Consider the following 13,366-nt stretch of genomic DNA (forward strand, 5'->3'; position numbering starts at 1 on the left):
AATATTCCTTAGTTCCAAATCTGTGAATGTTTATATGTTAATGAAAGTATATATGAAAAAAACCTTTATAATGATATTCTTATTCCGTAGGGTTCTGTTAAGAAAGATTGGATTCCTTTTAGGTAAAGTTTTCTCTTCACTTAACATGTACTAGTAATCATTTGTCAAAAAGATCAACAATCATAACCTGAGAGTGAGACAACATAACACATTTTCTATATTTCCTTACATGTTATGTGATTTGTTAAATATAAAAAAAAATGAAATTACAAAAAAGATTTGGAACTTTGAGAAGCTGAACATATACCTGACATCTCAATATATCATTCTTGGCTTTCTCATTATCCATGCCACTCCAACCATCAAACCGAGAAAAAATAACAACTAAAAAATCAAAGTTGCCACAATGAGATATTAATCCAGAAAATGAATAATATTATCTAGGTGGTTTTAAGAAGCACAGGCTCTTACCAGCACAATATAGAAACCATAATTTTTTTTCATTTCCCTATATGAGTGGGCATGAGACTGACAGACAGAGATATAAAGAAGAAAAAATAAACCAATACAAGTCATGCCTAGAAGATCAAATAAACCACAAATAAAAAAGTGTGAAGTTACCACCTATTCTTTGTATTTACCTATTGAAAAACTTGTGCAGCCTAATAAAGTTTTAATTGATGAAGATTGTTTCAAGCTTCGTAGTATTCCAACCACCCGAGTGACCAAACTTGTTGCTACATCAATCGAGAACTTATTCGGAGGTAATCATTTGATTTTCAAAGTTATTTGGAGGTGATATTGTAACATCCCAAAAATACAGGCCAAAAATTTCATTTTTTAAATACGTCATTATAAAACCAACAGTGTAATAAAACATCTGGAATATCATGTCATGTCAAAACCAAAGTAGAAATAATCAAAGTTGTTATCATAAAACAATATCAGAGTGTAATCCTAAAGATCTCATGTGCGGAAAACCATAGTGTGATGTGCTGCGATCAAGCCGACTCCTTTCCTTTAAACACGAAGTACCTGAAACCAAAACTAAAAACCGTAAGCATGAAGCTTAGTGAGTTCCCCCATCATACCACATACCATACAAGCACATAACATATATACTGTCGGGAAATTCTGGGGTGCCCGACCTACCCGGTATGGCCGTTCTGGGGTGCCGACCTACCCGTACGGCCATTCTGGGGTGCCGACCTACCCGTGTCAAGCCATTTTGGGGTGCTGACTGCTGACCTACCTGTCAGTCCTAACAACTGACCCTCGGGGACTATTCCACCCCTACTACTACTGTCACACATATCATAACATAAACATACTATTAGACATATCTGGGGTGTCCGAACTACCCTTCGGTCCTAACAACCGAACTTGGGGACTATTCCCCTCCTACTACCACTATCACATATAACATATCGTGCCAACATATAAACATATCATCACACACTGTCAGACATATCTGGGGTGTCTGACCTACCCTTCGGTCCTAACAACCGAACTCTACTACTATCACATATAACATATCATGCCAACATATAACATATCAGGTAGTAGCAAACCTAGATGATATCACAAAGACAATCATCTAGCACACAACTCCTACTGGTGGTCCGACATTATGGTCGTAGACCCACCGCTACTGGAAGGTAACTTACCTTACACTGTTGAAGTCCCAAAGACACAATCCCACACTTGCTGAAGTCCCGCAGACTCTACCCCAGCTGCTGACTGATAGATTCCTAAACTGTCAACACCAAAATAACACCCAATTATTAATTGGGTCCCAATACATAAACATAAGTACATTCTTTGGGTAATTACTACATTACCCCTAGCTTGGCTTATTCAAGCCCAAGGCCCAATCCATAGGCCCGAAGTTAATTATGAATCAAAGCCCAACACATGGCCCAATTTTCCAAATTGGGCCAAGGCCTATACATGGTCTCATTCTAAGCCCAACATCATATAATCATTTAGGCCCAAACTATGACCCATCTATGGCCCAATTTTCCAAATTGGGCCCAAGCCCCATACATGGGCCTTACCCTAGGCCCATTAAATTACTCTAGACCATTTGCTTGATCTTGGATAGCCCATTTAATAACCCTATCATCAAGGCCCAATAGAAAGGCCCAACAATAAACCCAAGTGAAATAAGGGTTTCACATAAAATGATGATTAGGGTTAAATTTCCTACTTAACCCATTAAGGACTTAATCCATTAAGTCTAATATTGCTTAGATTATTCATTGCCAATGAGTATTATTTAATATCTCAAGTTATTAAATAATTCTCGTGTGTGTGACCCGATTAATTCTTAAAGTTAGGTTTTCATTGACATTAGGGTGTTCCAATATAAATATTAGACCATTTATCAATTTGTTGGACTTTTATGACAATTAGGGCTTTATTGGGCCTAATAAGCCCACTAAAATCTTATTAAGCCCATATGGGTTTTATTGGGTCCGTTAGAGTCCATTAAGCTTCATTGGGCCCACTAGAGCTCCTTTGAGTCCATTAGGGTTTCTAGCACTCCAAACGAATCTACACAAGAGGCAAAGCGCACCGCCACCCGACACGGCGGCCGGTAGCGGCAGGAGGCGGCAACCACCACCCTAAGGTGGTGCTTTTCCATTTTCTTTTCATTACTCTTCTTTTTGTTACATTTTATAATGGTAAAACCCCAAATAATCACACACACACAAATACAACCACGTATACATAGCAACCTAGTGGGGACCAATGGTGGCGAATGGCGGTAGCCAACATGGCTGGCGGCCATGGTGGGTATCTTTTCCATTTTCGGCCTTCAAACACACCCTACACGACACCCACTCTACTGAAGCAATAACCAACGCACACAACATGTTGGACATGAAAAACATCCCATCGGACATCTCGAGGCGGCAACATCGGCGGTTGTGATGACAGCCACCACCTCACGTGGTGGTGGCGGTGGTTTACCTTGTTTCCCTGCCCAAAATAACACACACATTCCACTGTTAGCTTCAAAATCAACCCATAAAGGCGAACACATGCACCATCAGCCACCTACAAGGTGCCAGAACATCGCCGGAATGCCACCGAGGTGGCGACAGACGGCGGCGGCAACTCAAAACGGCGACCACAAGGCTGCCGACGACAGCAATCGATATATATATATATATATATATATATATATATATATATATAGATATATAACTCCAGCACACTAGAAATAGCGAAGGATAGGAGACGGTAAGGTGGCAGATGGGCCTACCAACAGTTTTCTGGTCGCTCCCGGCTCTTACAGCAACAATACGCACTCAGCTGTTGGCCTTGGCGGCCAAACCAGTCGAAACAATGTTTCTGTTGGCGGAGATTTGATGGCAATGTTCCTCAGCGAAGCAGCAACGACTGGAGGTGTTCCAAAGGTAGTGGCGGCCACCGGACATGAAGAAAGAGGGAAGGTAGCGGCTGTTCCATCGCCTAGGGGGTTAAGGGTTAGATTAAATACCCGACACACTTGAAACATCCATCCATAATGGCAGTATCGGCCCCTCCCTCATGAAATGATTTCAAAATAAACCCCCTTAATTACCATTTAAACCCTGACCTCGAAAATCCCTTTCAGATTAAGTCCCCTATTTTACCAAAAACCCCCATCTTCTAAAATCTTTACAATTCAGCTCCCTATGTTACCCCTTTAGTCCCCAATATCTTAACTATGACATATTCAAACGTTTCACCTCTTTTCCTTTCAAACTAAATCTACATAATTACCACGGAGCCCTTGTCTTCATAAATATTAACAAACTGAGTCCGACTCTCACACTTTTGACCACCAATTACTTAATTATGCGAATTTACTCCTTGAAACCACCCCCTGCATATATAATTATTTATTTTAGGCTAGCATTAGCTCATTAATTTATTTATTTAACGTAATAAATAAATGGGTGTTACAACTCTCCCCCACTTAAATTAGATTTCGTCCTCGAAATCATTCATTATCCTTCCTTACTCACCCAACCACTCTAGTAACATGGTCACCATCATGGCCACATCCTAGCCTTCCCAAGGTAGCCATAACCAATCCTCGTAAGGCCCTACAATCCGTAGATGAACGAATTTCTCGCAACAAGGTAACATTTACTCGATCTGAATCTGTTGTCTCGAGATGGTCTGAATCCCTGGCAGACCACTCATACTGAACCATTATTGTTGGACCCAATCCACTTTATCCTTCAACCGGCTACTCAATTTCCGATAACTCGAGGTTCCCATTATAAAATGGGATCACCGACCTAATTATCCATACAGATCACTTGTACCTGGCCAAGGCCCAGATACTCCTGCTGTGAGTGACTTGTCACTCTGCAATAAACTAACTATTCCGTGTGTACTAACAACCTAAGACACAAGTACTAATACTGCCCAGACTCTGAAACTGCCCGAACATTAAATTGCCTGAAGCAGTATGTTGCCACACGGCTGCTTTCCAAAATCTAATGAGATCTCCCTGGTCCCCATTCGTTCACTAATTATCTGAAATATCAGGTTCCTGCCCGGCTGCGGAGCCAAAGGACTCCCACTTAGTCGCCTTACACGACTTCTGAAAAAAATCTTCTTTGGAACTAGTTGCCACTAGTTATCATGCCACTATGGCTCTAATAATCTTCCGATCCAACTGGTCAGGTCCATGCGTCAAATCTTTATATACTCAAATCCAAGACTAAAAGTGATTGCTACCTAACCAATGGTAGCCTTACATCACAAACGCCCTTAAGCAGTCCATTACTTCCCTGATCTTATAACTGTAGCGGCATTTCTACAGTCTTATCACTGGCTCAGCCATGTCTAATCCATCTGGGTAATACCGAAATCCAATATTTGGATTTCCATATCTTCACTGCTGCACCCGAACTGGTGGGTACTACTATTCCTTCCGCATTTTAACAACACGCTCATGCCATCTATCATCCTAGTGAAAGCTACGGCTACACCCGCAGACTTACAACACTCTATCACTATCTAGCTGCTAGTGAATGCTACGGCTACACCTGCATACTTACAACACTCTAATACTATCTGGCTATTAGTGAATGCTACGACTACACTCGTAGACTTACAACACTCTAACACTATCTGACTGCCTGGTGAATGCTACGGCTACACCCGCAGACTTATAACACCCTAACACTATCTACCAACCTAGTGAATGCTACGGCTACATCCGCAGACTTACAACACCCCTCACACTATCTACTGCTAGTGAATGCTACGGATACACCCACAGACTTACAACACTTTCCATGCTATCTGACCGCTAGTGAATGCTAGGGCTATCCTCGTATTCTTACAACACTTTCCATACTATCTGACCGCTAGTGAATTCTACGGCTACCCCCGTAGTCTTACAACACTTTCCTTCCCGGGTCGAACACGCATTCGACCTAACCCTGAACTGAACTTGAGTCCTAACCGGAACTCTAACCTGGTTCCCGAAACATGCTATCACGTGACCCCATTGTATCAATACCGCACCCATGCCCGTGATTAAAGCGACACGGTAAACCACGAAATCATCTACACCCTCTGGCAGGGTGAGAATCGGCGCCTCGCACAACCGCTGTCTGAGAGCCTCGAAGGTTGCCTGCTGCTCGGGCCACCAATGGAGGGCCATCGACTTCCTGGTCAGTCGAGTCAAAGGAACCTAAATCTTGGAGAAGTCCCATATAAATCTTCGGTAATAACCCGCTACACCCAGGGAATTCCGAATCTCAGATGGAGACCTCGGAGTCTCCCACTGCATCACGGCCTCTATCTTGGCCGAATCAACTAGAATACCCTTCTGGTTGACAAGGTGGCCAAGAGATTGCACCTTGCACAACCAGAACTTACAGTTGGAGAACTTTATAAAAAGTCTCTCCCCCACTTAGATTCGACTAAGTCTTCACATTACATAAGAATTGAAGGATTTCCAATCCTTCTCGCTTTCTAATATCCCACTGATGACAACCTGTGCCTGCCAATGCTAGCATTTAATCGCCGATTAAACCTTGAGATCTCCCATCCTCGGAAGTCTCGATGAGTACTCTTGAAATCTGATCCAGTCTGACACCTCATTCCATCTAACATGTTGTCAATTGAAGACCTTAATCTTCACTCTAGCTAACGAATCCTCGTCCCCACTCCTAGTTTTGCAGTACCACTAAACTCCAACCGAACACAGCCCATGCAAAAATACAATTCTCTTGAACATCCAATGACCAACCACTTATGCATCTAACACTCGCGACTGACACTACCCTCTTCCCGTCACCAGTTTTGTCCTAGCAACAATAGTGCCTTGAACCCCAAAGTTCATCCAAAAACAATTACCGACCACGCCTGAACAATGATAAAACCCCTGAACGCTAACTTCACTGGATAACTATAGCCCTACTCCTGACCGAGTATCCTCTAACTAATTCTTCTGCATAGATCCTGACAAAGATCTGGAATAATAACGGTACACGTGAAACACATTCCGCAAGATGCGTCCCTCTGTGGGTTCGTCAAGGACCTTTTGGCATGCAGGATGGAATATATGATCCTTGATAACCCGAACACTACCAGAAACTGACCTGAGATCCGACTTATCCAAACTCACTCGCAATCCCAAAGCGATATGTATTCCCAATATCCATCTAATAAGATGACATACCCGCAACATCGGGAGGAATACTGATCCCCTTCTGCTGACATGACCAATCCTGCTACCCTGTATCAGCCTGAACCCTTGGAGTGCCAAACTCCCTCGTGTACTTTCTCGTATGCGCTGCACTGACTCAGGCCCTGTGGCCTTTCACCCGATGATCAGAAGTCATGGGTCTCTTCCCGGGACCCTCTACTATACGTACTTGGTACGAACCTCTCTTCTCAAAGCGCTCCAAATCGATCCCGCATCTGCAACTCTTGGAAATCATATCCTTCAGGGTCTGACACCCTGTCACACTCACTACCTCGCTTGCCAATGGCTAAACACAAAGTACCAGAAACCAAAACTGAAAACTGTAAGCACGAAGCTTAGTGAGTTCCCCCATCATACCACATACCATACAAGCGCATACCATATATATTGTCGGGCAATTCTGGGGTGCCCGACCTACCCGATACGGCCGTTATGGGGTGTCGAATTACCCGTACGGCCATTCTGGGGTGCCGACCTATCCATACGGCCATTCTGGGGTGTTGTCCTACCAGTGTCAAGCCATTCTGGGGTGCTGACCTACCCATGTCAAGCCATTCTGGGGTGCTGACCTACCCTTCGGTCCTAACAACCGACCCTCGGGGACTATTCCACCCCTACTGCTACTATCACACATATCATAACATAAACATACTATCAAACATATCTGGGGTGTCCGAACTACCCTTCGGTCCTAACAACCGAACTTGGGGACTATTCCCCTCCTACTACCACTATCACATATAACATATCGTGCCAGCATATAAACATATCGTCACATACTGTCAGACATATCTGGGGTGTCGGACCTACCCTTCGCTCCTAACAACCGAACTCTACTACTATCACATATAACATATCATGCCAGCATATAACATATTAGGTAGTAGCAAACCTAGATGATATCACAAAGACAATCATCTAGCACACAACTCCTACTGGTGGGCCGGCATTGTGGCCGTTGACCCACCGCTACTGGAAGGTAACTCACCTTACACTACTGAAGTCACGAAGACTCAATCCCACACTTGCTGAAGTCCCACAGACTCGACCCCAGCTGCTGGCTGACAGATTCTCGAACTGCCAATACATAACCATAAGTACATTCTTTGGGTAATTAGTACATTACCCCTAGCTTGGCTTATTCAAGCCTAGGGCCCAATCCATAGGCTCAAAGTCAATTATGAATCAAAGCCCAACACATAGCCCAATTTTCCAAATTGGGCCTAGGCCTATACATGGTCTCATTCTAAGGCCCAACATCATATAGTCATTAAGGCCAAAACTATGGCCCATCTATGGCCGAATTTTCCAAATTAGGCCAAGCCCCTTACATGGGCCTTACCCTAGGCCCATTAAATTACTCTAGACCATTTGCTTGATCTTGGATAGCCCATTTAATAGCCCAATCATCAAGGCCCAATAGAAAGGTCGAACAATAAACCCAAGTGAAATTAGGGTTTCACATAAAATGATGATTAAGGTTAAGTTTCTTACTTAACCCATTAAGGACTTAATCCATTAAGTCCAATATTGCTTAGATTAATCTTTGCCAATGATTATTATTTAATATCTCAAGTTATTAAATAATTCTCGTGTGTGTGACCCGATGAATTCTTAAAGTTAGGTTTTCATTGGCATTAGGGTGTTCCAATCCAAATATTAGCCCATTTATCAATTTGTTGGCCTTTTATGACAATTAGGGCTTTATTGGGCCTAATAAGCCCACTAAAATCTTATTAAGCCCATATAGGTTTTATTGGGTCCATTAGAGTCCATTAAGCTTCATTGGGCCCATTAGAGCTCCTTTGAGCCCATTAGGGTTTCTAGCACCCCAAACGAACCTATCACAAGAGGCAAAGCGCACCGCCACCAGACACGACGGCCGGTGGAGGCAGGAGGTGGCAACCACCACCCTAAGGTGGTCGTTTTCCATTTTCTTTCCGTTCCTCTTCTTTTTGTTACATTTTACAATGCTAAAACCCCAAATAATCACACACACACACACACAAATACAACCACATATACATAGCAACCTAGTGGCAGCCGGCGGTGGCGAGTGTCTGGCGGCCATGGTGGGTATCTTTTCCATTTTCTGGCCATCAAACACACCCTATACGACACCCACTCTACTAAAGCAATAACCAACAGACACAACATGTTGGACATGAAAAACACCCCATCGGACATCTCGAGGCGGCAGCATCGGCGGTTGTGATGACAGCCACCACCTCATGTGGTGGTGGCGGCGGTTTACCTTGTTTCCCTGCCCAAAATAACACACACATTCCACTGTTAGCTACGAAATCAACCCATAAAGGCGAACATACGCACCATCAGCCACCTACAAGGTGCCAAAACATCGCCGGAATGCCACCGAGGTGGCGACTCAAAACGGCGACCACAAGGCTGTCGACGACTGCAATCGTTATATATATATATATATATATATATATATATATATATATATATATATATATATATATATATACGCCGGCTCACCGGAAATAGCGAAGGATATGAGAGGGGAAGGTGGCAGATGGGCTTACCAACGGTTTTCCGGTCGCTCCCGGCTCTCACAGCAACAATACGCACTCAGTTGTCGGTCTTGGCGGCCAAACCGGTCGAAACGACGTTTCCGTTGGTGGAGCTGTGATGGCGAAGTTCCACAGCGAAGCATCGACGGTTGGAGGTGTTCCAAAGGTAGCGGCGGCTACCGGATATGAAGAAAGAGGGAAGGTAGCGGTTGTTCCATCCCCTAGGGTTAGGGTTAAGGGTTAGATTAAATACCCGGCACCCTTGAAACATCCATCCATAATGGCAGTATCCGCCCCTCCCTCATAAAATTTCAAAATAAACCCTCATAATTACCATTTAAACCCTGACCTCAAAAATCCCTTTCAGATTAAGTCCCATATTTTACCAAACAACCCCCAGCTTCTAAAATCTTTACAATTCAGCTCCCTATGTTACCCCTTTAGTCGCCAATATCTTAATTATGACATATTCAGCCCTTCCACCTCTTTTCCTTTCAAACTAAATCCAAATAATTACCACGAAGCCCTTTTCTTCATAAATATTTACAAATTGAGTCCGACTCTCACACTTTTAACCACCAATTACTAAATTATGCCAATTTACACCTTGTAACCACCCGCTGCATATTTGTTTATTTATTTTAGGCTACCATTCGCTCATTAATTAATTTATTTAACGTAATAAATAAATGTGTGTTACACATATTTTACAGTATATTAACCTTGGAGACATTATACAAAGCAAAGTTCCAAGTGTGAAGCACATCATGCAAAATGATGATACAGAGAACAAAAAATTCAGCATCAAATCTTTCGTGGCTCTTTCTACTTCCATGGCATTGCTTCAAAGGTGTGGCTTTTAATTTTTTTATAGAATATGCCATATTGTTTAGTGTTCCAATTTGGGGAATGGACTGTATTTTTATCTGATAATAGAAAATTAACATTGTGATATTATTGTTCATGATGTGTAGATTTCATTCAAGAAGAACCATGGTGAGTGGGTAACCCCAGTGAAACCTAAATTGGGTGCACGTATATCAGAAAGGGTATTTGATGTCCTTAAAACGTCAGAACAAGACATAGATCCTTTTGACTCCATTAAGACTCAAGTAAAAGAAGCTCTCTCTTCTCTCTTAGGGGTATCACTCCTCTCCCTCTTGAAATACATTTAGTTTATTGTGGGTAAAAAAAGTAAAAGTTTTTTTGTGTTATAGGAAAATGAGGTAACTGTTTTCCCTACTGTTCCTGGACCTCCACCTAAATTGCAAACAAAGACGACTTCTTTGGAGACTTTTCGCGCCAGGGCATTCTACTTGCTTTCTAAAGCTGGAGTTAGGGGTGTTGAACGGGTAATTTTTTTGGGTTTCAGGTAATTCGGGTCGGGTAATTCGGGTTTTTCATGTTAGAAAAATTACCCGTTACCCTACCCAAACTAAATTCGGGTAATTCTTGTTTGGGTAATTCGGGTATTGGGTCGGGTTTGGGTAATTCGGGTATTACCCGAAATATATATTTTTTTTTTGAATTTCACCTGAAAATAAATTTAAGAAAATAAATACGTCGTGCTTTATTAGTCTTGTTTATATAAACAAACGAGACATAAACGAAGTTACTCAAGCTTTGAACATTGAGATTTTTTAGTCAATAGTACATGAGATATCAAGTAATATTTTAACAACTTAATCTAATCTAATAAGATGTTAAAAAAAACAAATGCCTAAAGATCTTAATTTAAAAGTTTAAAATGTTTAAGATAAATGTAGCCATAAGTTTTGCAATGTTCTGAAGTTTCGTCAAGATAATGAGTTTGTTAGTTGCAATAAAAACTATAATTTAGAAAACAGTTAAGTTTTAACGAACGTGATGATATATAAAAATTGCTTTTAATATTGTTAGTGTCGTAGTGTCATAATAAATATATTTATGTTTTACAATAATGATAGTTAGTTTAAGCGTGATCATATACTTGCTATATAGTACAAGATCTACAAAAAAAGGAATTTTTAAAATAATTTGGGTAATTCGGGTATACCTGAAACCCAAAAATGTACCCTTTACCCGATCCGAAAAAATCCGGGTAACCCGATTACCCGGAAAAATTTACCCGATACCCGATTTACCCGACCCGATTTACCCGATACCCGAAAAGATCGGGCGGGTAATTCGGGTATCGGGTATTTTTGACAGGGCTAGCTGGAGTATCTGGATTCTGCCAGGTCAGCATTTAAAACCATTATGTTTTTTTTTTAAATTATTTATTAAAAGATTTAAAACGCGGTTTGCTTTATAGGTGACAATTCTAGTAGGGAAATATGAGGATCTTCCTGTGTCGGTTTATGTGTTGGCAAAGCATGGTTTAGATAGGCTCCTACTAAATCTAGTTGAAACCCTTTATGAAATTTTGCAAGAACAAGTTTCCACTGTTGAAAAAGTGAATTACTAGATTTAGAATCCTCAACGTAATTTAAATTGCTTTGTACGTATGAATATGTGTATGGATACACAGTAATATGTATATGAAAGCAGCAAGTAAGAGTCAAGTACAAGTATGTCTCTAAATCAAAAGCCTCAACGTATACAGTGGACCTACTCTATTACAGAATTATTATGATGCTTCCATTTCCAAAAAATGATATCCGGTTTTTAATATTAATGTCAAAATATATGATGCTGATAAAATACCAAATTTGAGTCCCAAATACTCTTTGAAATCATTGGCGAGGGAATATATGGCACTAATCAAGGTCTCCAAAAAAAACCCTAGCTAAGACTTAGAGAATTTAGGAGAAGCAAGAGGCCAGGTCGACAACATCAAATTAATTAAGCAAGATCTGTGAAATCGATAAAGAGAGGACAAGAGTCTGTTTGTAAAGAAATCTAACAAATAGGGAAGATGATAGAAGAACGACAACATTGGGAAGAGAAGAGAACAAAAACATACCTTAATCAGACCTACGACTTATAGACTTGAGTAGTCGTTGCTGTCACTGGCAAGGTCAGGTAAGCCTAATGTCGCCGACCAGGAAAGGTGAGTCGGAGGTTGCCGGCGAGGTGAGGTGAGGCGAGGTCGCCAATTGATATTGCAGAGAACTCTCATCTATGTTTTAAACTAACCCCTGCATTCTATTTTAATATCGAAATTCAAACTCTAGATAACATATAAGATAAGAATCGAACCTGCTTCTGCGTCAATCGGACGTACGACTTGTAAGGAGAAGGGATTTTCGACTGGTGAAAACAAGGGAGAGAAGAACACATGGATGGGTTTTTAACTTTCGGAATTTCGTTCCCCCCCCCCCCCCCCCCCCTTCTTATTAACAGAGAACGCGCGTTTCCTAAAATAAAACGACATGCTTATAGGTCGCGCTTTTTTGATAAGCGCCCTCCGTGTTTTTTTCTTGTGACACAAATTTTAGGGCACGCAAAAATTACGCATCCTAAATTCTTCAAATTTGTAAAGATCTGACATTATTTTTAGGGCACACATTACACGTCGTAAAAGGTTGTTTTTCTAGTAGTGCTTGTAACATCCCTAAAAATCGAGCCAATTTAAAACTTTTTAAATATCCAAAATATCATTAATTATTACAAAGTGTTTTATAAATAGTTTAAGCATCAGAGTTCTCAGAAATCGAAATCATAAATCGAGGAGTTGTACGATCACGTCTTCGCCTTCCCACGGTCATCCGCTACACCTGTAATAATAATCGATAAAGGCCTGTGGCTATTTTGGAAAGGAAGAAGAAGATTCTGTAGAACAAGGAAATACCTTTAGTAAGGGTACAGTGGGAACATTTGAAGGGATCCGAGTGGACATCGGAGCCGGAGGCGGAGATGCGCGAGCATTACCCGACATTGTATATTCCAGCGGACTTCGAGGGCGAAGTGTAGTTCAAGTGGGGGAGAGTTGTAACGCCCCGATTCTCAAGTATTGCTTAAACAAGAATTATTGGGTTAAGCTCTACTCGACGAGTTAATTGACCTACTCGTCGAGTAGCAGCTGGATGAGATCGCGTTTTAAGTAACCTACTCGACGAGTCCATGCTGGGACTCGGCAAGTAGGAGCTGGCAGTGGAAACCCTAAATCTCGGGGTTTGCACCT

The 13,366-nt window shown here is 41.6% G+C and overlaps 1 protein-coding gene across 1 annotated transcript; it reads left to right on the forward strand.

Moving 5' to 3' along the window:
- Positions 1-574: 574 nt before the first annotated feature.
- On the forward strand, positions 575-11,707 carry LOC145098449 (amidase 1-like). Its single transcript, XM_079036085.1, has 6 exons — positions 575-767; positions 9,964-10,113; positions 10,237-10,403; positions 10,479-10,604; positions 11,035-11,043; positions 11,555-11,707. The coding sequence occupies exons 1-6, from the start codon at positions 575-577 to the stop codon at positions 11,705-11,707; spliced, it is 798 nt and encodes a 265-aa protein (XP_078892211.1).
- The last annotated feature ends 1,659 nt before the right edge of the window (positions 11,708-13,366 follow it).

Source organism: Lactuca serriola, chromosome 4 (assembly GCF_051521515.1).
Source record: "Lactuca serriola cultivar US96UC23 chromosome 4, Lser_US96UC23_V15, whole genome shotgun sequence".
NCBI lineage: Eukaryota > Viridiplantae > Streptophyta > Magnoliopsida > Asterales > Asteraceae > Lactuca > Lactuca serriola.